This window comes from Eublepharis macularius, chromosome 3, assembly GCF_028583425.1.
Source record: "Eublepharis macularius isolate TG4126 chromosome 3, MPM_Emac_v1.0, whole genome shotgun sequence".
Classification (NCBI taxonomy): Eukaryota; Metazoa; Chordata; class Lepidosauria; order Squamata; family Eublepharidae; genus Eublepharis; species Eublepharis macularius.
In genome coordinates this window covers 177,804,691-177,831,529 of record NC_072792.1, presented here as the reverse complement: position 1 = coordinate 177,831,529, position 26,839 = coordinate 177,804,691, and the positions used below count along the sequence as shown (strand labels likewise).

General features: G+C 44.1%; 1 protein-coding gene across 9 annotated transcripts in view; it reads right to left on the bottom strand.

Moving 5' to 3' along the window:
- Window positions 1–26,839, bottom strand: part of TENM4 (teneurin transmembrane protein 4) — a 472,503-nt gene that overhangs the window by 176,699 nt on the left and 268,965 nt on the right. For 7 of the 9 annotated variants that reach the window (XM_054974009.1, XM_054974008.1, XM_054974006.1 and 4 more), the window contains 3 exons: window positions 25,755–25,877; window positions 13,868–14,085; window positions 11,283–11,493 (listed from right to left, as the gene is read on the bottom strand). In XM_054974009.1, the coding sequence (XP_054829984.1) occupies window positions 11,283–11,493; window positions 13,868–14,085; window positions 25,755–25,877 (552 nt within the window). Of the gene's footprint in view, window positions 1–11,282; window positions 11,494–13,867; window positions 14,086–25,706; window positions 25,878–26,839 lie in introns of all 9 variants that reach the window. The other 2 variants (XM_054974004.1, XM_054974005.1) reach the window with 1 other exon arrangement.

Below are 26,839 nucleotides of genomic sequence, written 5' to 3'. Positions count from 1 at the left end.
GATCTCTGCTAAGAGGGTTTATTTTTTCTTGGGTAAGGGAAACTGACGGGGCCTTCTGGAGGCAAAGAGGAAATTAACAAACCCTCTGAGCAGCGATCTCCCCTGGCTCTGTAGAGAGGCAAAATTAACAAAGCTGATCTCTTTTAAAACTCAGCTTCCTGGCTAACATTGCAACTCCCTTCACGTGCTCCTCCTTGTGTAATTTGTCTCTTGTAGATTGGCTCTCAGTTCCCCTCTGACTGATGCCCACTTTCAGCCTGTGATAAGCTTGGCCCAACACGGCCAGAGGGACTGGTTCTCCGCGTCTCAACAGGAGCTGCAGTCAAACACGGAAAGGCGTGTGAATTAAGAGCGGTGTGAGCAGCTGAAAAAGGTGGAGCCCCCTGTTACTGCTTTTGGTTAAGAGAAATTAACACATTAATGCGTTCTTGTGTCAGTCTGGTGCACACATGATTGGCAGTACGCCTGGCATTGGAAAACATCTGTTCCTCCAGTATGGCCGATCCTGCAATGCATGGTGGTTTCCCAAGCCTTGGAAAAGGTTTACAGCTATATCAAAACAGTCGTCATTTACTGTTTTACAATCCTACTTTCCCCATCTTTAGGAGATGGTGGGTTGCGGGGGCTCTTCCTCGTTGGAAATACAATGTCTTGTGTACAGAGAAGGCAGAAGACACAGAATACCTGCAAGGGGCAGCGGGTCTGACAGTTAGATAGATGGCAGAGTGGGATCCTTCTTTCCTCCTCTTTTCTGTCCTTCTTGCACGTCTCCAGATTGGTATTCTTAGGCTACTTCCTGCTTCCTGCCTCTTCCCGGAAGGTCCCTCCTCCCCGTTTACTGAGGTTGTTAGTATCTATTCTCTCTCCTTTCTATCAACGTTGTAGTTCCTGAATAAACTCTCTTCATTCACTCCTTAATCAGACTCAAGATCATCCCTAAGATATACCAGAGCCTACATTCCCTCCTATTGATATTGGGGCCACTGCACCATCTCTGTCCTCCCATTTGATGCCCATTTTCTGTCGACCCCCTCAAGTTCCCTGAAGGCTTTTCAGCCTCACTGCATAAGGCCACATCTAGGAGGATTTTACCCACCACACAGGCCCCAAACACCTGCTCTGTACTAGGAAAGGAAGAGGCAGGATGATTGATCATGAGTAGGTTCCTTCGGCAAGAGGGTTCTGGCCTGCTTTGAAATGTTTCTCTTCAGAGCCAGAAAAAAAGAGCTTGGAGAAGTGGGTTCAGACATACCATATGTGTTGATGGTGGAGAATACCCTCAAGCCATGATTTATGGTGACCCTTGGTGAGGTTTTCTTGGCAAGAGACTAACAGGGGTGGTTTGCCATTGCCTGCTTCTGAAACCTTGGTCTTCGTTGGAGGTCTCCCATCCAATTACTAACCAAGGCCGACCCTGCTTAGCTTCTGAGATCTGATGAGATCCGGCTCTCCTGGGCTATTCCAGGTTGGGGCACCACATGTGTTAATTTCTCTACTATGATTTCCTGGGGTGAACTGCAAAACTGTGGTCGAGATGGCCAGCGTAGCACCATTCTGGCCAACATACAGCCGGTTTCTGAAACATCTAAAACCATATCTTGGCTTGGAGAATAGCTCCTTTCCTTCTCTTAACTGGATCTGAGAACAGGGTTCTGTAAGTGGTACAAGTATGCCCAGAAGATAAGCCTAGGCTGGGTCACCAGTGGCCCATCTAGTCCAGCATCCTGCTCACACAGCAGCCAACCAGGGGGCCCAACAAAGTAAGAAGCAATATATGAGAAAAGGGGGGGAAATGGGAGGTGCATCTCTGTGACTTCAGAGAACTGCAAGATCACAAGGAAAGGATGACCTTTGCTTAGAACTTTGCCCTACAACAAGCTAACTTGGGAGGAGAATGCTCTGGGAAGGCAGCACAAGAGACGACCCAAAAGGTAAACAGCAGGCGTGTGAAGGATACGGAACAAGCTAAATGTTTTTGGGTGGTGCAGAGAATGCCACTCATGGAGTCAACAAGTAGGTGGGAGATTCTGAAAGAGCCAGGGATGCCTGAAGACAAGCCGTTTAATTTTTGCTGTGGAGTGGTGGAGAGGAGATCAGGAGTTCGATGCACACTGCATGTCCTCACTTTGGGACTGGAAGCTCAGAGGCAGTGATTCTGCCCCAAGAGAGCCACCAAGCACACCTGTGTGACCTCTCCAAACTGACACTGTTCCAACATTCACCTGTTCCTGACTTTTGCTTGACATAATGAGGCCATCCCCATATTTTTTTTAATTATTATTATTTCTGTCCCAGGCATTTTTCTCCTTGGACTGCCTGGTCCTTCAAGCTTGACAGCAACAGCTGTTGGAAAGGTCCGTAGGTGCCTGAAGCTGGGCTCCTGGCTCCTCCTTGCCACTGCCGAACAGGTTTTTTTTGGCCAACATCTGCCCCAGATGTGCTGACTCCAGCTCTCTCTTGGCCTGCAATTTTGTTCTATTTAGACCAGACTGTCCCAAATAAATCACTGCTGTCTAGCAGAGGTGAAGCCACTAGACATTTTGCCTAGAAGCATCTGTGTTAGAAAAATGCAGCCAAAGTCATTTTACAAGGAGGTTAATTTATTACAGGGACAGACCTTGGTCTTCCAATGCTATAACTTGAAAAGATGGGAATGAAAAGGGCTTCTTACAAGCACCTTCTTCCTTTTGTCCCTTGCCAAGGGGGTGTTATTAGCCAGTTGTGATGACCTGGGTAGGGAGTGAGATGCTGTCATCAGACAACAGGAGGAGTAGCTGTCAACAAACAAGGATGCTCTTAGCTTTGGTTTTCTGCCATCACACATAGCCACTACCTTAACAGGGAAGAAAGATAGAAGAGTAGAGAACTGTAGGTGCTTTTCTTGCTTTGTCAGACTCCAAACCAATCTAGCCTTTAAAAAAAAAAGACTATTTTTTAATCGCACCACTGAAATTAATTGCAGTGTAGAGAACAAACGGCCAGGATTGACATTATTGTGAATTTTTTTTTCACCAACATGACAAAGTACTAAAATCCAATTTCGAACTCAGGCTAATCTTTCTCTTAAAGCAAACAATGAATGAGTCTGGTCTGTGATGTGTCTTCGCCTACATTCTGGAAGAGCTATGCAAAGAAAGAGGAAGGAGTGGGGATTGCGCACCCTGGTTCTTTTATTTATTTACTTACTTTGCAAGACCATAGATGTGAGGTAGCGAGCAGCTTGGGTTTACCAAATTAAACTTAGTTAACTACAGCAAAGACAGAGATCCCTTGAAAAGCTCTGGTTGAAGCTCTCAGCAAAAGCAGCTTTAAGGAGTCTTTGTACATGAGACACAAGGTGAGAGAAGGTTAGCCAGGAAGTGTAGTTCAAAAAGACAGAGGCGAAGGCGCTGTCAATTCCACCTCTCTGCACAAAGCCTGCAGAGATCGTGTCTCAAAAGGGTTTCAGATTAACAAACCCCAGCTCTGTGTAGAGAGGTGAAATTGACAGAGCCTTCAGCTGTCTTTTAAAACTACGCTTCCCGGCTAACATTGTTTCTCCCTATACGTGAGCATCCTCACGTAAGAAATCTCGTGTAGAGAGACTTTAGCTTCCTAAGCTTGCTGGTTTCAAAAATATTTATATATTCTTAAAAGATATATTCACAGTTCTAGTCACAAAAACTAATTGTCCACACAGTTCTTCACTCACAAAATAATTCTCTCATCTACACACACTCTGATTGTCTCAGGCTCCACACAGTTTACCTGAGTTAGCCAGAATGAATCATTCCCCTCAAGATCAGACTAAAAACTGCAGTTCATACCGACCAGCTACAAATGAGGTTGCCAGCTTCAGGTTGAGAAATTCCTGGAGATTTTAAGTGTGGCGCTCTAGGAAGGCAGGGCTTGCGAAAGGGAGTGACCTCAGTGTGGTATAATGACACAGAGTCGTCCTTCCAAGGCTACCATTTTCTCCAGGGGAACTGCTCTCTGTTGCCTGGAGATCATTTGTAATTCTGAGAGATCTCCAGCCACCACCTGGAAGTTGGGAACTCTAGCTACCCTCCAGTCACAGCACACCTGACTCCCCCATCCAGTTCCCCCTCCTTTTTTTCTTTAGAGGCCTGCACTTCTAACTACAGTAAATATATATTCAAAACCCCACATTAACATACAGAAATAAAACTCACACTTCTTTTACGCGTAAAACATTACACCATCTCATTTGGGAGTAATAGATTCCACATCTTTCCATCAATTTACCAGTGTAACGTGGAGAACAGAGGAATGGATATGAGCCTCAACAGCGCAAATTTACATCTCCGATCCTCTATGGATGGAGTCTCTCTTGTTGTGCAAGCTTGAGGTAGTCATTGTACGCCAAGGCAACTTGCTTCACAGAGTTCTTATGAGAATATTTATTTATTTACTTCTTTTATAGTCCACCTTACCTGCTGAGACTCTGGGTGGATAATGCAATTAAAAGCAAAATAACTACTGTAAGGGCCTTTATGGATATATTTATTATAACATTTTATACCCTGCATGTTCACAGTGGCTTACAGCATCCAAACTTAAAACCAACTCTTCTTGACTTTTCTAACAGCTCCTATGCACCTCCAATTTGTACTTCCTGTATTTATTTTTTTCTTCCCAACTGAAAACTAATTTGGGCCTCCCAGTTCATATGGGGCTCCAACCTCTGTTGATACGAACTGCAAAAACGCAGTTAAAATTAGACATCCTTTCATAAAGATCTAACTTTCCATCTGCCTGCAAACCTGGAACATCACACCCTCATTCATAAAAAGAAGTGCGGCACACTGTCATATCCCCCTTCCTTCCGCACCCACAGAACTAAGTAGTCAAGATGCCACAGCATTTACAAAATTTACAGCGTGCCAACAGTTGCTTAAAAAAAAAAATCTAAAACTTACACCTTGACTTTCAGCTCCTAAAATGAAGTTCTCAAAGCTGCTTACATTGATAAACCAGAATAGAAATGATACACCATTGCAAAATATTGGGAAAGAAGCAACAATAAAGGAACCAGACAACAGAAAACTATGCTGTACTATCAAGTAAAGTTTAAACCAGTGTTTCCCAAATAGGGTTTTAAAGAACCCTGAGGTTACTCAGGACGTTGTTAGGCATTCCATGAGAAATCGTGGAATAAATAAACAAATAATTTGAAATCTGAAAGAGCCCCGTGGCGCAGAGTGGCAGTACTGCAGCCCAAGCTTTGCTCATGACCTGAGTTCGATCCCGGTGGAAGCCGGGTTCAGGTAGCCGGCTCAAGGTTGACTCAGGGCCAAGCTACACATGACGAATGACACTTGAACGGCAAGTGGATTGAGTGGAGGGCAAGTGAACAGGGAGAAATACACTTGCTGTTCAAGTGTCATTCGTCATGTGTAGCTTGGCCCTTAGCCTCCCATCCTTCTGAGGTTGGTAAAATGAGTACCCAGTTTCCTGGGGGCAAAGTGTTGATGACCGGGGAAGGCAATGGCAAACCACCCAGTAACAAAAAGTCTGCCAAGAAAATGTTGTGATGTGACGTCCCTCCCACGGGTCAGTAATGACGCGGTGCTTGCACAGGGGACTACCTTTACCTTTTACCTAATTTGAAATATCATTAAAAGTCCCAAATATCCCTCAAAATATTGCCGTTATTAAGGGTATGTAGATGCTCGCTGTCTCTCTCTCTCTCACACACACAGCACCTCTTTACAAATAATTCTTGATAATAATTTAGCAGTAACTGAATTGTGTTCCCCACCATCAACTTCCTCTGGCCTGAAAACATTTTCATAGGTAGGGGTTCCTCGATATTTGAAAAATTATTTTAGGGGCTCCTCCATGGAAAAAGGGTCAGGAACCACCCGTCTAAATGATAAAGTCAGCTGCCAGTTGGATTAGGTTTCGGGAGACCTGGAGTCAGATCTCCATTCCACCACTGAGCTTGCTGAATTACTTCAGACCAGATATTTGAAGCCAAACCTACTTTCCTGGGTTGCTGTGAGGATAAAGGGGAAGAGCCATGCGCACTGCTCTAATGTGAATAGAGGAAGGGTGGGATAAAATTATAATAGATACAGAGGGTGAGATTCAAAGATCTTCCTACAACTCAAGGAGCCTTCCACCAGGGCATAGAGTCTCAGTCTAGTGGAAGATGCATGTTCTATCCATGGAAGATTATTTGTGCCAGTGATGGTTGCACCGTTAGTGGACCTAGATCGCCAATTACAGGTTGAGAAATTCTTGGAGATTTGGGTGTGGGAAGAGTTTGCGGGGAGGAAGACCTCAGCAGGGTATAATGCCATAGAGAGTCCACCTTCCAAAGCTGCCGTTTTCTCCAAGAGGAAAAGATCTCTGTCATTGGGAAATCAGTTTTAATTTCGAGAAATCTCCAGGCCCCAGCTGGAGGTTGATGGTCCAGGAGGAACAGAACCTTTGGCTCTGAACCACAGTTTGCATATCATGTTAGCTGTCCACCAAAGCAAAAGCAACCACAAACTAGGTGAAATACACGGTGGTGGAGTCTTGGTCTACGCATCTCCCCTCTCAGATACAGAGAAGACAGCACGGAATAGATGAAGTTGGCCTAGCAACTGTCCCACCATCCCCTTATTTAAAATTAGGCTATAAAATATAATTTCACAGTAACATGTCTGCTCTTATTAGCCCGAACTAAATATCTCTGAGCGCACAGAACAGGTCTCGTTAAATACCACGGCTGCCTGGAGAGACTTGCTTATGAAGTTCATTCATTCCTCATTAGAGATGGGCACGAACCAAAATACGAACCAAAGTTCGTGACAAACCAAGCCGGTTCATGGTTCGCGAACCGGCGGTTCATCAGAGCCCATTTCTGATGAACCGCCATGAACTTTAGGCTGGTTCATTTGGTTCGTTTTTTGGTTCATCACTGCAGACAGCCTGGCACCGATCAATCAGTTTCCTAGGCAACAGGGGATGGACTTCCTGCAGAACTTCTGCTGACCCGGAAGTGGCCTGCTGGCCTGGAAGTGACCTGTTGACCTGGAAGTGATGATTTGCTGACCTGGATGTGATGTTTTCACGAACCAAATGAACCGATTAATGAACTGGGGCAGGTTCGTGAAAGTTTGTGGTTCATTGTTCGTGAAATGCGACGAACCAGGAACCACACGGTTTGATTTTTTTCTGGTCCAAGGCCATCTTTACTCCCCATGTATCCAAAGGGGAACTCTTTGGGCATACCTTGTCACCACACTGGGCATACCTTGGGCACACCTTGCTCACCACACTGGCGAGCAATATCAACTGAGTTATTAACTAAGGAAAACTACACCAGAGTTCCCTCTGGGAATTTAGACATGGAGATCAGGCAGGGCTGCTCTCTTAATCTCACACCAGCTGCTTGGGGCATGTTCCTCTGCTGCAATGACCTCCTCCTGCTGTCCTGTCTCTTCTGCTCAACATCTACCCTCCTACTCTTCAATGCACCATCTCCTTTTCTGAGAAGTGGAAGTATTTGCTGACTTCACCTGCACTGGGGTCCCCTAATTGCTTCTGGCCTGACATCATTCAATCTGGCTGTCCCATGCTTCTCAAGTCCAAAGGTTCTAAAGAGCTCTAAAATCACCCCTTATCTGGGTCTTTATGTCCTTTATGAGCTTTAAAATCACCCCTTATCGGTCTTTATGTCAGTGAATTTTGCTTTAGGCAAACATGCAAAAAAGCCAGAGGCGGGAGATCCAGTGCACATGCAGAACTCCGTTTTTCCAACATACAATCCTGCATCCAGCATCAGCGGAGCTCTTGTATGTGCCCAATTCCCCATTCAAGGCATTGGGAGAGGTAGCTCCATGGACGTATATGCTGATATAATTTCCACTGAAGTGGAGGGGGAAGTCCATGTGCAGGAACTCCACATAAATTTGGATTGCCAACTCTGGACTGGAAAAAGCATGGAGATTTGGGGATAGAGTTTGAGGAGGGAACTCCGTAGGGACGTGATACCACAGATGGAATCCTTTCAAGCTGTCGTTTTCTCTAAGGGAACTGATCTCCGTAGTCCAGAGATCAGTTGCAATTCTGGGATGTCTCCAGACCCCACCGGGAGGCTGGCAACCCTAACATGTATTGCTCTGGGGTGACCATTTTTTTATTTTTAAAGAATTGTCTTCGAGACCTATCATTGCCCAATAAGACCTTGGAGTGTCCTCTGGAAAGAAGGATGCTATGTAGAGGCAAACCCTGACTCATTTCCAATCATCGCCTGCTAAAGAAATGCAAAACACAACTGCATTCAGATGGGTAAATTAAAATGTAATTATTTTTGGTACCGTTTAATGATGAACAAGTTTATGTGCGTGAGTGTTCCTGACAGCAAAGACTTGCTCAAGTTCAAGCAATCCCATCTGAAAGCAGAATATTACCATTGCATTTCTACTTGCGATTAAATAAACTTTCAAGGTAGGAAAAAAATGTATATTGCAGCCTTAATGACTTTGCTTTAATAAGACCTAAACTTTTAATTAACCTGCCAAGACAAATTACAGCCAATAGCTCTCAGGTAACTGCCACAGACAGCTGAGACTCAACGCCAATGCCTCTTTGGGGAGAAGGATTAATGGCGAGCTCAGAACGAGCCGTCGTTTTGCAGTCAAGGAAAAAAAATTAGACCATTAAATAATCATTGTGGTTAGAAGAATGCTAAGTGTTAATTTTTATGGGAGGGTCTGTGAATTACAACAAGATGGTTGGCTTGGTTCGGTAAAATATGATCGTGGTACAAATGGCCACCCTATGCGATTTTATTGGGAGTCTCCTGGTACTTAGCAGGGTTTAAAAATACTGACTTGAAATAATGATATTCTCGGCTTTCAGTCAAGCAAAAACTCCTGTTGCACACTTGGCTTGGTTGCAAGCCAAGACATTTCTCGATCAAATCACACATCGGCCACAAACTCCTGGGATGGCCAAAGAAAACCTACACTGTCTCAACCTTTACTCACTCTTTGCAATAGGCCAAGAAGAAGGCAGTAAAGAGGAGCTGTCAAGATTACTGAGAAAAAGGATGTGAAACCCTTCAGAAAGTTCTACATAAATGCTAATTTTAACCATTATTACTATAATAGAATCATAGAAATCGAAGCAGCCTTTATGGACCATCTAGTCCAACCACCCAACTAATGCAAAAACACTTCTGAGAGTATATTTGCTTGAAGACATCAAGTAATTGGTTTGATTGTTGAATTGTTTTATTGGTATGAAATTTCTTCTAACGTTCAATCGAAATTAACCCTCCTGTAACTGAAGCTCATTCAATCTAGTCTTGCCCTCTGGAAGAGCGGAGAACAATTTTTTGCCGTCTTCTGTGTTATGGATGAGTTTCAGGAACAAGTGTGGATATGAGCCTTTCTCAAAGGTCAAGGCCACATCGTCCATTAGAATTTCCACCGTATCTCATCTATGTTCTTTCTGTGACAGACCATCACATGAGGGTCAGGCTTCTTGGAGGTTTGATAGGCCACAAAATATGCCCCTGGGCATATTCCGGCTTTTACTGTTCATATTACATCATCAGTGTACGATGGAGTCTTATAGACTGAAGTGAGGGACAAGTCACTACCTTAAGAATTGTACAACCTAAATTAAGATGGGGGGGGGATGTGACAGAAGGAAAGACGAAGGTAACAAGGGACGGCTGAGAGGAAACTCAATGACACATTTTCACAAGTTTGGCAAAACGGGTCTCCAGGAGAAGAAACTATATATATAAAGACAAGTGACCTGACTGACTCATCAACACCCAGCCCAAACCCCTGGACCTAGAAACATACATTTGAGGAAAACATTCCTTTCATGATGTAAACACCCACTAAGAAGGGATTTTAAGAAATTTGCCCCCTAAGTTAGTAAAAAGGGGTCAAATGTGTTTTCCCCAAAAGATACCGCTTCCCTGTGTGGCTGGCAGGCTGCTGCCTGCTTGCACCCCTGCCCACTGCCAGCTCGACCACTCTCCCCTGATTGGGCCAGCCTTTCAAGGTCATTTGCATATGCGACCTGATTGGTCCTCACCCCCCACATTCAAAACAGTATGTAGTTATTATTGGGAGTCACTGAATGTGGCCTGAGGTAAAATGCACCTCCCAGTCTTCCCCTCAAAGTTCACCAGGGTTGCCAATCTCCCTGTGGGGTCTGGCTTTCCTGTTTGGCTGGTAGGCTCCTGCCTGCTTGCACCCCCCCTCCGTCTGATTGGTCAGCTGTGGAACTCTGTGTTGAGGTAAAAATCAGGTCAAGGAAACTGCAGACAGTTGAATAAAAGCAGTAACTGGATTTAAGGTAGTTAAATACCGTAGTGAAGCATGGGTATCTAGCTAGTAAATCATAAAAGATGTGGTAGAAAGACTGTGGATATGTGGAATATAAATGAAGTATAAATAGAAAGAAAGAAAGAAAGAAAGAAAGAAAGAAAGAAAGAAAGAAAGAAAGAAAGAAAGAAAGAAAGAAAGAAAGAAAGAAGGTAGGAGGGAAGGCAGCATGGTATAGCCTGATCTCGTCAGTTCTCGGAAACTAAGCAGGGTCGGTACTTGGATGGGCAGCCACCAAGGAAGACTCTGCAGAGCAAGACCATGACAAACCACCTCTGCTTCTCACGTGCCTTGAAAGCCCCTTGCTGGGATTGCCATAGGTCAATTGTGACTTGATGGTAAATACACACACAAGTAAGTAAGTAAGTAAGTAAGTAAGTAAGTAAGTAAGTAAGTAAGTAAGTAAGTAAGTAAGTAAGTAAGTAAGTAAATGGAAACATGTCTCCCCCCGTAACATGCAAAGGCTCTCAATTTCCCAAGGCCCTACATGCCGAGGAATGTACAAAAATACCTGGAATCAATGGAACTTGAAACAGTTAAATTTTGATTCGGCTGTCCTCAGATTTCTAGACCTTAATGCTGAGAAGCTGGAGTTACCTTCTCTTTTGTAAAATAAATCATATGAAACCTAGCACACAGTCTCTGACACTTCCCTCTTCGTCATCCCAAATGACCAAGGGGTCAGAGTGTATTCCTTAAAAGGAAAGGACGTTTTCAATTTGAAAAAAGACAACGAGAAGGGGGAAGAGAGTAACAATGATAAACATCTATAAACTTATGCATAGTATACAGCAAGTGGCCACAGGAAGAGAATTCTATTTCTCTCTTACAGTAGTGGCACCTGGTCACCCAATGAAAAGGACAGCCCAACACTAATATTCGGTTGGCTGGAAAGACACCCCTCCACCGCTTGCCCACCCAGCAATGTTAAGTCCTTACCAATGGCTGTGGTGAGAAAGGAGACCACCTCAGACTCTTTCCCATCGTTGTAGAAGGCGAGGTGCCACATTCCTGAGTCCAAATACTGAATAAACCCCGTCTCATGACTAGCCAATGGCACAAAGCCCTTTTGTTGCCGCTGAGGGCCTTCTAGGCTCCTTGCCTCCTGAGTAAGAAGTCGCCTCCCATCGAGCAGTTCCACAAAGTCAAACTGAAACACAAGGAAAGAATGGATGGAACAATCAGATCAAAACAAAACAGAATTAAGACAGCATTTGATGTTTTCCACGTAAGGTTTTTTGGGTCCTGTAACCAGGTCACAGGTATACAGCCATATGGGACTGGAGCACATGGCGTATCACATCACGTCAGATGCAGGTTGAAATTTCTTTATAGGATAGGAACTTTGGCCGATTGTTTAAGGATGTTCGATCCACTGGAAGAAAGAGACATGGCCACTGTTAGAAGTGTCCTGCTAAGCTAAGGACTAGACTACAGCAATGCATTTTACAGGAGTATGCTCTTGAAGACCGCTTGGAAGGTGTAACTGGTGCAAAATGCTGCGGTCAGATTGCACTAAAACAAAACAATACTAAAACAGTTGCATTGGCTACCAGTACATTTCCAGGCCCAACTGAAGTGATTGGCTTTGATTTATAGACTCTCAACTATATTGCATTTCTGTTTCACCTGGAAATCACTGTTTTTATCCTTTATTTATTTACAATAATAGCCCCTCCCCTTCTCTCAAACAAAGTGTGACCCAAAGTGGGTAGCAAAATACTTTTATTTATATTTGATGGATTTAATTGCCCTGTTACATTGCTGCCCATGTTTATTTTACTGTGGTTTTTATGTTATACAGGCTATATTGAGAGCCAGTTTGGTGTAGTGGTTAAGAGCGCGGGACTCTAACCTGGAGAGCCGGGTTTGATTCCTCCACTTGAAGCCAACTGGGTGACCTTGGGCTAGTCACGGCTCTCTGGAGCTCTCTCAGCCCCACCCACCTCACAGGATGTTTTGTTGTGGGGATAATATAACATACTTTGTAAACCGCTCTGAGTGGGTGTTCAGTCATCCTGAAGGGTGGTATATAAACTGAATGTTGTTGTTATATTGTAATAATGTTACTATTTAAGATTTTTCAATCTGACCGCAGTACACCACTTTGATTATATGATTTATGAAATGATTTTTTTAAATGAAAATCGAATAATAAAGTATGTAAATTCAAAAAGTGTAAGTGTATAAAGTGACATCAAGTCACAGACAACGTATGGAGACCCCATGGGCTTTTCAAGGAAAGCACACATTTATAATTGGGTAAAAAAGAGGAATGGCCTGATTGGATCTGCTAGATGTTTGATTTAGCAAATTATGAATATATGATGAATTTATCTTCTCATACACTATTAATATATGATTAGACAGGCAATCAGTCTGCGATGGAAGAGTAACTTGCTCATTTCATAAAATTCCAAGAGTATAATATTTTTCCTCCTTAAAAATGATAAAAGAGAAGCACGGTATTTTCAAACATGCAGCTTGCTTAACACAATCAGAATTTATTTATTTACTTAAATGTATAGTCCGCCCTCCCCAACCAAGTGGGCTCAGGGCGGATACAGGTGGGGCTCTGAGCTTTCTATGACCACACCGCATAAACACGGAATCTGGCATGGGATGTGCAATTCCAAATCTTGAGAAGCTCGGTTTTCATTCAAAAGACAGAACAAGAGTACAGACTAGCCAGAGTTCATTTTCAACTGGTTCCAAAGGGTTGGTAAAAAAGCATCCTTAAATCTCAACCATACAATTAAGGGGGGGAGGCCACATGCAAATGGCTTTAATCTGGTTTCTGCTTTGCATGCAGAAGATTCCAGATTTGATAACTGAAATCTAAGTGGCAGGTTTACGGAAAGATTCCTCTTGCCCTGAGATCCCAGGGAGCCTCCCCCATTCACAGTAGGCATGACTGACGTATAATGACCAACAGCAATGGCACACATTCATATTTACATGCACTTAACATACTGAACTTTGACAGGTTTATTTATTATTTCTAATTATTCTATATCTGATTGACCTATACAGACTCCCACCTTGTATGCCCAGAATAGCTCGAGTGCTAGAAATACACGGCGCTCTTTGAGAACTGCTAATTTCTTCCTCCTATTCTATCGTCAGCACTGGAGGAAGAAATTACCAACTGACAGTATAAGGGAAATGAGCAAGATCCACTCTGGGGATTACCTGTGTGGTACAACATAGATACCAGAGAGCCAGTTTGGTGTAGTGGTTAAGAGTGGCAGGACTCTAATTTGGAGAACCGGGTTTTGATTCCCCACTCCTCCGCTTGAAGCCAGCTGGGTGACCTTGGGCCAGTCACAGCTCTCTCAGAGCTCTCTCAGCCCCACCCCCTCACAGGGTGATTGTTGATGTGGGGATAATAATAACATACTTTGTAAACTGCTCTGAGTGGGTGTTAAGTTGTCCTGAAGGGCGGTATATACACCGAATGTTATTATTATTATGTTGTTGTTGTTGTTGTTATCTAAGTACCATAAGATGACCATTGTCCTTACCTGAGTGTGTGAAGGAGGAAGGCCTTTTCTGCCATAGATCCCGACCAGAGCAGACTTTCCTAATGAAACGTTGAACTTCAGATGCACTGGGTGATCGATGAACACCTGAGATCGCCAAAACGTACCAGGAGGGATCTTCTGAGCGGCTCGCCTGCCAACATCAATCTCTCCGGTGTCTATAAAGCTGTCTTCTGGAAAGAAACTATTGGGTTTTCCTGCTGAGATACAGGAAAGACAAGAAAAACCACAGATTACTTGGTTGAAATGATGTCACCTCTGATCACTTCCACAGCAGCCTACGACAAGGGCTTGGGGAGACGATCGCGCGCCATCTTGAAATACTGTCACCGCCCCCTGTCCCCATATCAAAGCCACAAAGTCAGAAGGAAGCTTTGCTGCTAGCTACGTAACGTATTTTTACATTACAGACTAATGTAATGGTGGTAGCTGGTGACACAGGGCAAGTGCTGCTACTGAATTCAGAGTCCCTGGCATGAGAAAAACTTCAGAGACATTTTTGAGGCAAGTATATAACAATTCCAAGGGGGCTTTTGACACATTCCTACTTGGGAGAACCAAAGGAAACATTTATGCACAATACATGACCTAACCATAAATTTACTGAAGTGGACTCTAATCCACAGAAGTCCAAGTAAAGTGGACTCTAAACCACAAAAGTCCAAGTGTGTCAACTTCACTAACGCACTCAAACCCCCTCACCACGTTAAGGTGTGTATCCAAGAGGAGGTTTTAAATAATATAGGTTATTTATTAAAGTATGCCGTGGACATCACTGCTCTTCCCTGAACACTGGCAATACAAACCCTGTTTTAGTTTTAGTTTTTTTGAAGAATTTTTCTTTATTTAAGCTATAAACAGTACCATAAAAGCTATAAACAATAAACATAAAAAATAAACACAACATTCTAAAAACACACACACTAACAATACATACAAACATAAAATAACAAACAAAAAAAAAGAAAAAAATTAAAACAAAACAACAAATTGAGTTCTGGTTTTCTCCGCAACAAATACACATCGTTTTCAAAGTCTCACTTATTCTATGTTAAATGTAAGAGCCCTCTTTTTTTCTATTGTTCATGAGTCTTAATCCATAAATCCAGATGTCATCAAGTCCTTATTATCTATTTCATGTAAAAAGTCTATAAACAGTTTCCATTCAGTCAAAAATGAAACTAATGCCTTTTCTCTAATCAGTGAAGCAAGTTTTGCCATTGACAAAAATTGGCAATACAAGCCCTGTTCACAAGTTACAGTGAACACATGTACAATCCATATACAAACCCTGTACACAAATTACAGTGGATGCATGTACAATTTATATACAAGCCCTGTGTACCTTTGAGTAATTCTCACATTATATCCATATCCGAATCCCACATTGATCTAGGTACCGGTCCTGGTACCTGTTGGCTCTTTCCCACAAACCGATGTATGCATGTAGAAGCAGGACATACATCTGCTCAACGTAACATGTGAACAGGGCTACTGTTAATAGTTTATGGCTTTTAAAGAAAGCCTACACGCAATGGGCAAACTTCGTAAGACCAAGGGCTATGGCCACCTGTTGATTTTGCAGAAAACAAAAGTTTCGAAATAGATATTGGAGGACTTCTGAGGAAAGCATAGAATTCTAATAAGATGTGGAATTTCATAGTGAATTCCATGAATTCTAACGCAGGGAACAAAAAGACTGCACTTGCCAGAACTCTCCGTTCTATGCAACTGCTCAAGGCATAGGAGTCTGGGCTTCTTTTACAGGACTGATTTTTGGGGCAGGTGTCCAGGCAACTGCTTGCGCAGTCAGTCTGGGGATGTTCAGCGTGCCTGCCAAGGGTTATCATCGACCCACTCGACAACTAAAGCAAAGCGCATGGACATTCAGTGTTCACTAGCAGAGAGGTGGCTTTCCTTGCTAGAAGTGGATAACTTTTTTGATTTGATATCAGAAAAATGTATGATGTCCAGTTGGATCTACTGTTTTTCTGCTGCTGAAAAAGGGAGGAGGAATGCCCTTCGACCACTCGATAAGGCTATGCTAGGGATCGTGGAACTTGCATGAACAGAGGCCGTATGGGGCAAGGAGTGTTGTACGGAGGGTATCTGGGTGAGAGTGAGTGAACAAGTTGGCTGGAGCTGATCCTTGGTACCCATTTAACAAGGAAAGATCAGGCACACAAATTGTGCATCAGCACCATGAAATGGGCTACAAGTGTAATAAAAATAAGGGGATGGATCCTGCAAATCCACTTAGGTAACAGTGGTGCTTTCCTCTAATGCAAGGAGTTTTCCGTTGACACAAGAGTGTCTTCTGTGAGAGAGTTCTGGACATCAGAAGAAGGTTTCCTGCACTGGAAGAAAGTGTCACTGTTATCGAAATGAGTAGGGCCATCAAGTAAGAGCCCCGTGGCGCAGAATGGAAAGCTGCAGTACTGCAGCCCAAGCTCTGCTTACGACCTGAGTTCGATCCCAGTGGAAGCCGAGTTCAGGTAGCTGGCTCAAGGTTGACTCAGCCTTCCATGGTCAGTAAAATAAGTACCCAGTTTCCTGGGGGTAAAGTGTAGATGACTGAGGAAGGCAATGGTAAACCACCCCGTAAAAAGTCTGCCAAGAAAATGTCGTGATGCAACGTCCCCGTGAGTCAGTAATGCTAGGAGCCCCATGGCACAGAGTGGTAAGCTGCAGTACTGCAGCCCAAGCTCTGCTCATGACCTGAGTTTGATCCTGGCGGAAGCCGGGTTCAGGTAGCCGGCTCAAGGTTGACTCAGCCTTCCATCCTTCCGAGATCGGTAAAATGAGTACCCAGTTTCCTGGGGGTAAAGTGTAGATGACTGGGGAAGGCAATGGCAAACCACCCCATAAAAAGTCTGCCAAGAAAACATCAGGATGTGACGTCCCCCCATGGGTCAGTAATGACTTGGTGCTTGCACAGGCGACTACCTGTACCTTTCTTAAGGCCATCAAAGATGTTATAAACCTGGGGCGCCATTTGGGCTACAACCGCCCCTACTCCTCCGCCAGTCACATCTATCTTGGGCATTCTTAAACTGAGACAATTATTAAATAAATGCATACATATGATTGTCGATGAACCTCAGTTAATAGCTAAACACACTTAGCATCCGAGTAGTGTGTGTTGGCTTCAAAGGGACAATTAAAGGCCAGGAGCAACAATGTGAGCTTGTATTACTCTTAGGAACTAAAATCTATCAACTTCTATCTCGTCTTCCTGAGCCACTAAAGCAGACTTCGGTATATTGTCGAAGGCTTTCACGGCCGGAGAACGATGGTTGTTGTGGGTTTTCCGGGCTGTATTGCCGTGGTCTTGGCATTGTAGTTCCTGACGTTTCGCCAGCAGCTGAGAGATCTCTGTCTTTTGATGCTACACCTCTGAAGATGCCAGCCACAGCTGCTGGCGAAACGTCAGGAACTACAATGCCAAGACCACGGCAATACAGCCCGGAAAACCCACAACAACCATCAGACTTCGGTATGTTTAACAGCAAAACAATGGTGCCGGGGGTGGGGGGGACCAGGAGCACTAAGGAAGATAAACCGATCACTGGAACTAATGCCACATTGGTGAGAACTTACTCTTCTTTCTTTCCCCCCTTTTTTTTTTTGGAAAATGAAAATGGGATTTAGGGAATAAGGAATTAATATACCTTCCCTATTCACAGCCTTGCGATACAGCCAAATTCCCTCACAATGCATGCGTAGTGGCAAGACTGTGATTGGTAGCACATTCCCAAAGCCGTAAAATAAAATATTTATACAATTCTAGACAGTAAAAGTCTACTTAAAACTTTTAACGGATTCCATCTGTTATCAACTTGGCGTAAAATCCTCCTGTGGGCATAAATGTGTGCTACTCATTTGTCTATGAAAAAATCTAAGCAGAAAGGGTGATTTTCAGATTTGCAGTCACAGCCTAGGCGAAACATGTGACAGTGAACTAGGGACTAGCCACTTGACAGCTCATTAGTTTGCTAGGAGCAACTGATAGAGGGGAGGAAAAACCCTGCACAGCAGGTGTTTCCTCCATTTCTGATAGCTGACAAAACTAGAAAAGCATTTCACTTACATACTCAAAAGTTTTGCTTTTAGAAGAGTCAAGAAACATCCATCTACAGAGGATTCTGCTCCTTGTACACCTGAATTAATCTTTATTCCAAGTTTGGGAAAAAGCCACCCCAGAACAGGAACTCATGCAGAGTCACAACGGTGGGCATAGCTTCCCCAAGGGCAGATAATTCTGCTGCATCAGGGCTGCCTGAATTCACACACACAGTGCAAAAATGAAGCAGAATTACCAATGTGCGACACAGGCGGATCGGAACGAGGAAAGGCTAGGGGTAACAAATCACACAGAGGCAAGCCAGGCAGCTCCCTTCATTGGTGGGTACGTTGGATTCACAAGATCGCTTCATCATTTAATTAACCCCTCCCCTTTTTGTCAAAGCACACAATTAGGGCATTATTGATATAGAGAGTGACTGTGTGTGTTACGTGCCGTCACGTCACCTCTGACCTATGGCGACTGTATGAATGAAAGACCTCCAAAATGTCCTATCGTTAACAGACTTGCTCAGATCCTGCAAACTGGAGGACGTGGCTTCCTTTATTGAGTCCAGCCATCTCGTTTTAGGTCTTCCTCTTTTCCTACTGCCTTCCATTTTTGCTAGCGTTATTGACTTTTCCAGAGAGTCTTTCTTCTCAAGATGAAGATGGGTAGCTGTGTTAGTCTGTCTGTAGCAACAGAAAAGAGCAAGAATCCAGTAGCCCCTATAAGACTAGCACAACTTGTGATAGGATATGAGCTTTCATGAGTCATGACTCACTTCTTCAGTTACCAATGTCCTGACCGCAAATGTTGTTAGTCTTATAGGTCTGTCAGGGCTCTTCCCGAGCACTGCTGCGTTGGGCGCCAGGGTGCCCGACTCTAACGCTGGGGGGTCATCAAGGATACTGCAGGACCCCGCTCTGTGGAAGGAGGGGCGGTCTACATCACCCTGACTCCCTCTCAGTCCACTCGCTGGACTGCTCAACCTGACCCAGCCTCGACCCTCGCTTCCCTCCATCTCCTCCTTCACCAGCCTTCCTTTTCTTCCTTGCATATTCCTACTCCTTTGCTTCCAATTGCTGCCAATCCCTGCCATCGCTCCTCCTTCACAACCCACCACGAACTCTCTCCTGGGTCAGTTTCTATAGGGTTTTCTCCACTTTCCCCCTTCCAGGCTCCTTCCCTCTCCTGATGCTGCCCAGCTGTGCCTGCCCTCAGGTGTTCCTTCCCTTTCATTAGCTCCTCCTTGCATTCCCTGCCTCTCTTGCAGGGTGGGGTTGAATGTATCCCAGCTGGGGCTTCCCTCAGGTGTGCCTCCTTCTCCTCTTCCCTTCTCCCTCATTCTTTCCTGCAGGACAGGGCTGGCAGGGCCCTTCCAGGTGATGCGGCGCAGCCTCCTCTGTCTTTGCTCACGAGGAGCTGGGCTGGTCTCCTGGAGTGCAGCCAGCTCCCTTTGTTGGCTGGGGTTGCTGGTTCCCCCTAGGGCTTGGGCAGGGGCTTCCAGTACCTCTACCCCCTTGTTGGCACTCTGGACAGGTGAGGGTGCCTCTTGCCCTTTGGGGTGGGGTTGGGCAGCGTGCCCCTGGCTGGTCTCTCTCTCTCTGGTTCCTGCACCCCCCCTCCCTGGGGCTTCCCACGCCTGCCACCAGCATTCCATCGGCTTTCAGGTAAGGGGGTTGGGGCAAGTCCGGGGTGCTTGGGGTACTCGCCCCCGGACAAGGTCCTACTGGACTCTTGCTCTTTTTTGCTTGTCTTCTCAAGACACTGATTACTGTTCTAGGATTTACCAGCTAAGAACTCCTGACTCATACAGTAAACTTAGTTTCCATCTACTGAATAACAAAGATAATGCTCGCCTTCAATTTATTAACTACATCATTGCCAGATATACTATCCCTGATGATCTATTGCAGCCCTCGGGGAATAGCTTTGATCTTCGTGGTTGGGTCTTTAGAGAAGATGCCCTAATTGATGCTTCTCTGATTTCTCAATCAAGGTTTGCCCCCTGGTTTAACATGATTAAAAAAGATCACTGTAAGGCCTCCTACTTAACCAACATAACTGTGTATAATCTTAGGAGGACCTTTACTTCATTGCGCTTTCAAACAATGCCTACAGAGATGCTAGTGGGTCGATATAAAAAGACGCCAGTTGACCAACACATCTGTATATGTGGTCATTCAGCGGAGGACGGACCTCCCTCATTATATCCCGGCTTGCCCTTTAAACACAGAACCTAGGAATAAATTCCTGGCTAAGATCTCGCTTGCTCTACATCCCTTGTCTGTCTCTGATAAGATGGTCACGATGCTCTCCGACAAGGATTATTTTATTTCCCTAAGACTGGCGCTTTTTGCTTTAGCTGCTAGGAAGATCAGAGCAAAGGAATCAACCATTGATTCGCTGAGATTGCTTTTAGAAGGTTTTATTAATTTTAAAGTTTTTTTAGTAGGGCATTTTATGTGCTTTTGAAGTATTTGATTACCCGATCATTTTGATTATGTATTATACTGACATTCGAGAGTGTTTTGAGATTGTGAAGGCCAATGGCCATATACAATAAAACGAATCCGAATCTGGTATGGTTCATCGAGTAATAAACAGAGCAATCCTACATATACTTCCGTTGGAGTTCCTACTGAGCACAGTGGGTCTTGCTTCTGTGTAAATACACACAGAACTGGGCTGTAAGTGAACCATCAAGTACGTCAAGTGGGAGGGGCTGTGGCTCAGTGGAAGAGCATCCGCTTGGCATGCAGGACGTCCCAGGTTCAATTGCCAGTATCTCCAGTTAAAGAATCTGGCAGCAGGTGATGCGAAAGACCTCTGTCTGAGACCCTGGAGAGCCATTAGCAGACAGAGAAGACAACACTCACCCAGACAGACCAATGGTCCGATAAGGCAGCTTCCTCTGTGTTCCTTTGTGTACTTGATCAGGGTCTGCAAAGCCACTTCAGGGTTAAAATGAGAACTCGGATTAGCACTGAGCATAGCTAAGCATTGGTGACTGAGTGTGGCTAAGACAAAGAGCGGGGAGATTTAATGGAGGAGATGGATATGTGAGCACATTGGCAAGGATGCCTCCTAGCTTGCAATCCATGCTTCACAGCCAGCCGGTGGCACTCCTACATTGGGCCTTTGGCACTGAGATCACTTCTGTATGGCATCCCTGAGCAATGCTGCTTTAAGGAAGGGTATAAGGATGATTTGTTTTCATCTTTAAAAACAATCAGGACAACGTTATCTTGGCTACAGGCTTGATTTCATTATCATTCTATTATATAAAAGGCTAACCGTGTTCCTAACAACTCCCTACCTTGGTGCGCCTCCAGAGAGCGTGCCGCCGTGGGAAGCCCAAGCTGGGATCAGGCACGGAGCAGGTGGCAAGGCCTGCCCCCCCTGCCTTCACCCAGCTGGGATCAGGAGCAGAGCAGGTGGCAAGACCTGTCCCCCGCCTTCACCCAGCTGCGATCAGGAGTGGAGCAGGAGGCAAGGCCTGTCCCCTGCCTTCACCCAGCTGGGATCAGGAGTGGAGCAGGTGGCAAGGCCTGCCTCCTGCCTTCACCCAGCTGGGATCAGGAGTGGAGCAGGTGGCAAGGCCCGCCCCCTTTACCTAGTTGGGATCAGGAGGGGAGCAGGAGACAAGGCCTGCCCTCCGCCTTCACCCAGCCAGGATCAGTCATGGAGAAGGATGCAATGCCTGCCGCCCCCCACCCCTTCTCTAGACCCCGTTGTATTTTTTCCCCACAACTGGATTTTTTGCTAGTTCCATAAGAAACTTGAAAGGACTCAGACTCTAGAGTTGATAACAGGTTTATCTTACGCAGCAGATGGATACGTTCTTCAAAATAGTGACATGGGACAATCTCTCCAGAGGTAACCATTTTAAAGACCCACGTGTGGCATGCATGTAAATCTCTCTCACTGAAATCTTAAAAGCTCTTCATTTGGGCCGGACTGGACTTCACTGTTACAGGTATCTAAGCCTTCTTGTGGCTTGAGGCTTTTTTAGCAAAGGAAGGTTGGGAGTATCTCTGTCAGCTATAAGAGGTCTGGGCTTGGCTTCTGTTTTTCTCCTTGTTACAGGTATCCAAGCCTGGTTGTGGTGGCTGGAGGCTCCAGCCTTTTGCCCTTTGGCTTGCAGCCTGGGGCCTTGAGTGATCCAGGCCCGTGGATCTAAGACCAGCCCAGGATGTTGGAGTTGTATTGTACATTTTTCTTTGTTTGTCTAAATTACATTTTTGTGTTCTTTTATAAACAGTTTGGATTACCCAGGGAAAAGAAAAGCAGCATTGAAATACTTTTAAGAAAAGGTGAGCAACAAAGTTATTACTGGGGCCTTGAAAATGAGCTTGAAATTCCCATTTACTTTTGTTTGGGATGAGGTCAGAATAATATCCAAAAAGGTTGGGGTGGGAGAGAGTCTGACGGTTCATCAAGGCCAAGACGACATAGAGATCACTAAGCATGCATAGTTACCAAGGCAACAAGGCCTGAAACTTTTTGGAAGAGTAAGGTCTCAAAATCTAATGTGATCTTAAGGAGACTGAATAGTTTTCAACCAATTTCCTTTTCGAACGGCATAATGGGATTTCATTATAATCCTGTTTGCATATTTATCACGTTGTTTAAAGGGCGCTGTCATTAAGCCCATGTGAAACTGTACAGACCTAAATAAAGATCGTCTAACGCGTTCGAGGGAAATTAAACATACGCCAAGCGCTCGCTAATCGTACCAGAGTCTATGTGGCCATTGGCCACTAGAAGGCAGGAACTTAGCTGAAATTTTGAGTAGAATATCACCTGCATATTTTCACTTAAATTTCCCTAAATAAACAGGTTATAATAATATTCAATTTATATACCGCCCTTCAGGATGACTTAACACCCACTCAGAGCAGTTTACAAAGTATGTCATTATTATCCCCACAACCAACACCCTGTGAGGTGAGTGGGGCTGAGAGAGCTAGAAGCTGTGACTGACCCAAGGTCACCCAGCTGGCTTCAAGTGGAGGAGTGAGGAATCAAACCCGGTTCTCCAGATTAGAGTCCTGTGCTCTTAACCACTACACCAAACTGGCTGCCTGGTCACAGGGTTCCTTACTGTTTAATGAAAGATGGAGATTCAGAGCCAAACTAAAAGTGACGTCTTACACAGGTTGGACACTAGTCGGCTTCCCTCAAGTTTTGATGGGAAATGTAGGCATCCTGGTCTTGCAGCTGTAATGGAGAGCCAAGCTGTAAAACCAGGGTGCCTACATTTCCCATCAAAACTTGAGGGAAGCCGACTAGTGTCCAACCTGTGTAAGACGTCACTTGTAGTTTGGCTCTCAGAGAAGGGACTAGAATATGCCTGAAGGGAAACCAGACCCCACAGTGTCCCCCCGTATGTATATGGTACTATACAGATCAACCATGTTTAATAGAGAGAAGAGGCCCTGGCTTATACTTGACTGCTCTGCTCAGTCAAGCGGGAATCCTTCAACTGATGGAAGTACTTCCAGCTGGAAGAAGAGCCGCTTCCGTCAGGAGCTTTAGGACAGAGAAAGACTTCCAACCTGACTGAGAAGTTGGAATATAGAGATAAAGCGGTTTTATGCCCACTTTTTGTGCCACTGCCTACCTTATTACTGTTTTATCCTTTTTTGTAAGCTACTCTGAAGTTCTTTCTGAGCAGAAAAGTGAGGTATATATTTTCTAAAGATTTCCTAAAGGACATCTGTGGGTATTCATTTTCTAAAGATGGTCTAAACGTCATCTGTGGGAGAAAGGAGGGCACTAAACGTTTCTTAATAACAAAGCAAAAGGAAGGAAGGATGAAGGTCACTTCACCTAAATTCAAAGGTCACTGAAATCACCAAGGAGACCTCCAAAGATGTTGAAAACTCTACGATCATCTTTTTCTCAAATGTCAACCAGTGGTAATATAATTCTCGTAGGGATGGCAAAAATGCCTTGTCATACTATTAACCCAGTTTAAATGGCTAGAGAAGTCAGCTTTGCTCCTTATCCTGTTATTCCAGGGTTATCACCTATTTTGCTATCTGCTGATTCTTGTCTTGCACACACCCAGCCTATCACTGTCTCTCCCACCTTTTGCCTGATGTATGTTTCCATGCTTGCAGTAGGCAGTCTGGGCATATAACAGTCGGGATTGGATGTCCAAGAGCCACCATGAAAACGTAGAGGCCATGGGCGGGGGAAGTAAAGATGGAGACTCAGAACCTGTTGTATGATCTACTGAGGAACAAAGACTTTGGCAATGTGATCTATAAACCAGCAGTGTCAGAATATACCTAGAGAAAAACCTATGTAGCGATCTAAGCACTGGGCAAAATGACATCTGGGTCTTTTGCCTTTCAAATTTGCTGTAGGCCATCTGGAGAAGAGAGAGAATGTTTTAATTCAGCTAGGACTTTGTTTGGAATACTTTTGTTTTCTTCAGCACAACATCTTCTCTTCAGAGAGGATGAAAAACCTGTCTGCTGTACACCTAGAGCAAAATCCTGACTTGACGTTCAAGTGGGGAGTGATTGGATCTTAAAGAGAGTCAGGACTTTACCTCTCACAGGTATTTCTGACATGGGTTCCTCATTAGATGCCATCTCGGAGACTGTCAAACTGTCAAGGTTTTTCCCTGAGCAAAAACCTGGATTTATGTAGTTCTGAACAGCTGTGGTTTACTAATTCCAGTGAGTGGTAATGCTGTTAGCATCTTTAAGGAAACTGGGAAATTTCCTATATGACATGGACCCTTTCATTTGACTAGGAAGAAGAGAAATAAGATAACTTCCAGCAACTTGTCTTGCTACAAATCAACCTTCTTTCTTCCTAAATAAAATGTGTAGAATGAGGGTGATAGATTACACCAAGGAAATCAAATATTCTTGTAACGTTTGCTTACTAGTCAGGAGAAAGATTGTGCACGCTCCAAACCAGACTTTTTGAAATATTAAATAGCTAGATTCAGCCTCAACATTTGATCCCAGAAATGTTAACATTTAATTTTAGATGATAATTTTTTTAAAAAATGAAAATATAAGAATCCAGCAGGAAATCTCGATTCAGAGTAACAGGATGGAGGAAATAATAACTTTCTAAGTCTTAGCAATAGCAAAATGTGAGTTCTGACAGGAAAATTATGGGCAATTTCACACAGGACAAAATTCTATGTTCTGAGTGGAGAAATATTGTGAATTTAGTCAGCATATTTCGATGACTTCCAAAATGGGCTGATTCAGAATAAGTGATCTGAAGACAAGACAGTTGGTTAAGGTGTGCAACGGTTAGCTAATGTTTTGATATCGGGGACAGAATTCAAACAGAAACCCCCCTGTGTCAGCAGACAGAGTAAGCAAGAATTGTGCAGCCCTGTAAAAGAAAGAACATTGAAACAACAGTTTAATTAGCACAACATTTGATGGAAGAAATGAAGCCGAAGTGTTTTGGCGTCAAAATATCAAGCAGAAATGCGGATGGCAGAGATATTTCCCATCATGAATGGCTCCGTATGCATCAGCGCATGGATGCATGCGTCAGTATTTGCGGGCGACATTGAAAAAGAGACAGGTGGAAATATGAATGGACAACTACTGACTCTAGAATAGGTGACAAAGTGGGAAAATGCCAGAATGTGGCAATGATGGAGAAAAGAGCAGGTACTCAGGAGGCTGATGAAGTTATGAGAGGAGATGTCCGGAATTCAGAGGCAGACACAGAAGACTCACAACAAGGATAACACACCGATCGTACCTTCGCTGGCTCCTTTGCCTTTCCTGTCAGGTAATTCTAACCCCGTGCCCCCTGAGGAATATAAGGAGACGTCCGTCGGCACTGGCCAACTGCTGGCCGTGTCTTCCGTCATCTCATACATCTGCCCTTCCATCGGCTGCAGGTGCCAGTTTAGGCCAAACAGGTGCATGGCTGTGGTAGGCAATGAGAAAAGTCATCTATTTATTGGCTTCACTTCTTTGCTGAGGAGCATTTCGAAATTTAAGAGCTGCGCTTACGAATTCTCTCGTTTGACTCCCAGGGCACCAACATCAGCACAGTTCACATAACTGGTTTTGACCTATAAAGGTCTCACCGGCTCAAGTATAATATTTCTGAAAAGATATCTCCTCCCTCACATCCAACCACAATCTGTAAGCATGAGGGACCAGGACTGGGACGCAAGAGCATAAAGAAAAGGAATCCTAGCATTTGCCCAATAACTGTAGGGTTCTCTTGCTATGGAGATCCATAAATGTGTAATCAGAGCAATTTTCACACATAAGATCTTCTGTTTGGACAGGTAGGAACTAAGGATATAACTGCAAATTATCTTAGAAAAAAAATGCTAAAGACTGTGCAATAAATATATGGGTTTGCACATGAAAGAAGCACTTCACAGGCTGAAGGGGGGGGTGATATAACTATTGGCCTGTTGATTCTTATCCAAAATGGCCCTTATTCCCACTGTTAACCTTCTCCTAGTTGGTATTATTTCTGGATATAGAACTAAGCTTGGGACAAAAAGACATTCTAAAGTAACTGTGGGGTGGAGGGAAGGCAGATATTTATAGGAAGAGTTGGTGCAGCGATAAATGGTCAATTCTGCCAATTCTTACGCCTTTTGTTTCCTGCAGCCCCGCTCACTCCCCAAATAATAAGGACTGGGAACTTTGTGTTTGTTTTATAATATGCCACACTATCCTAAGCCAGTCAGAAGTGAAGTTTTGTTAACATTTGATACACGTTTTAAAAATTAATATTTGATATTTCATTATAGTTTCAACCATTATTTTATACTAACGTAACCACACCAAACCTTAAAAACACCGGCCACCAAAAAGTATCTATTTAACAGACTTATTTTTAACATAACGGCTTTAATTGAAGTAAAT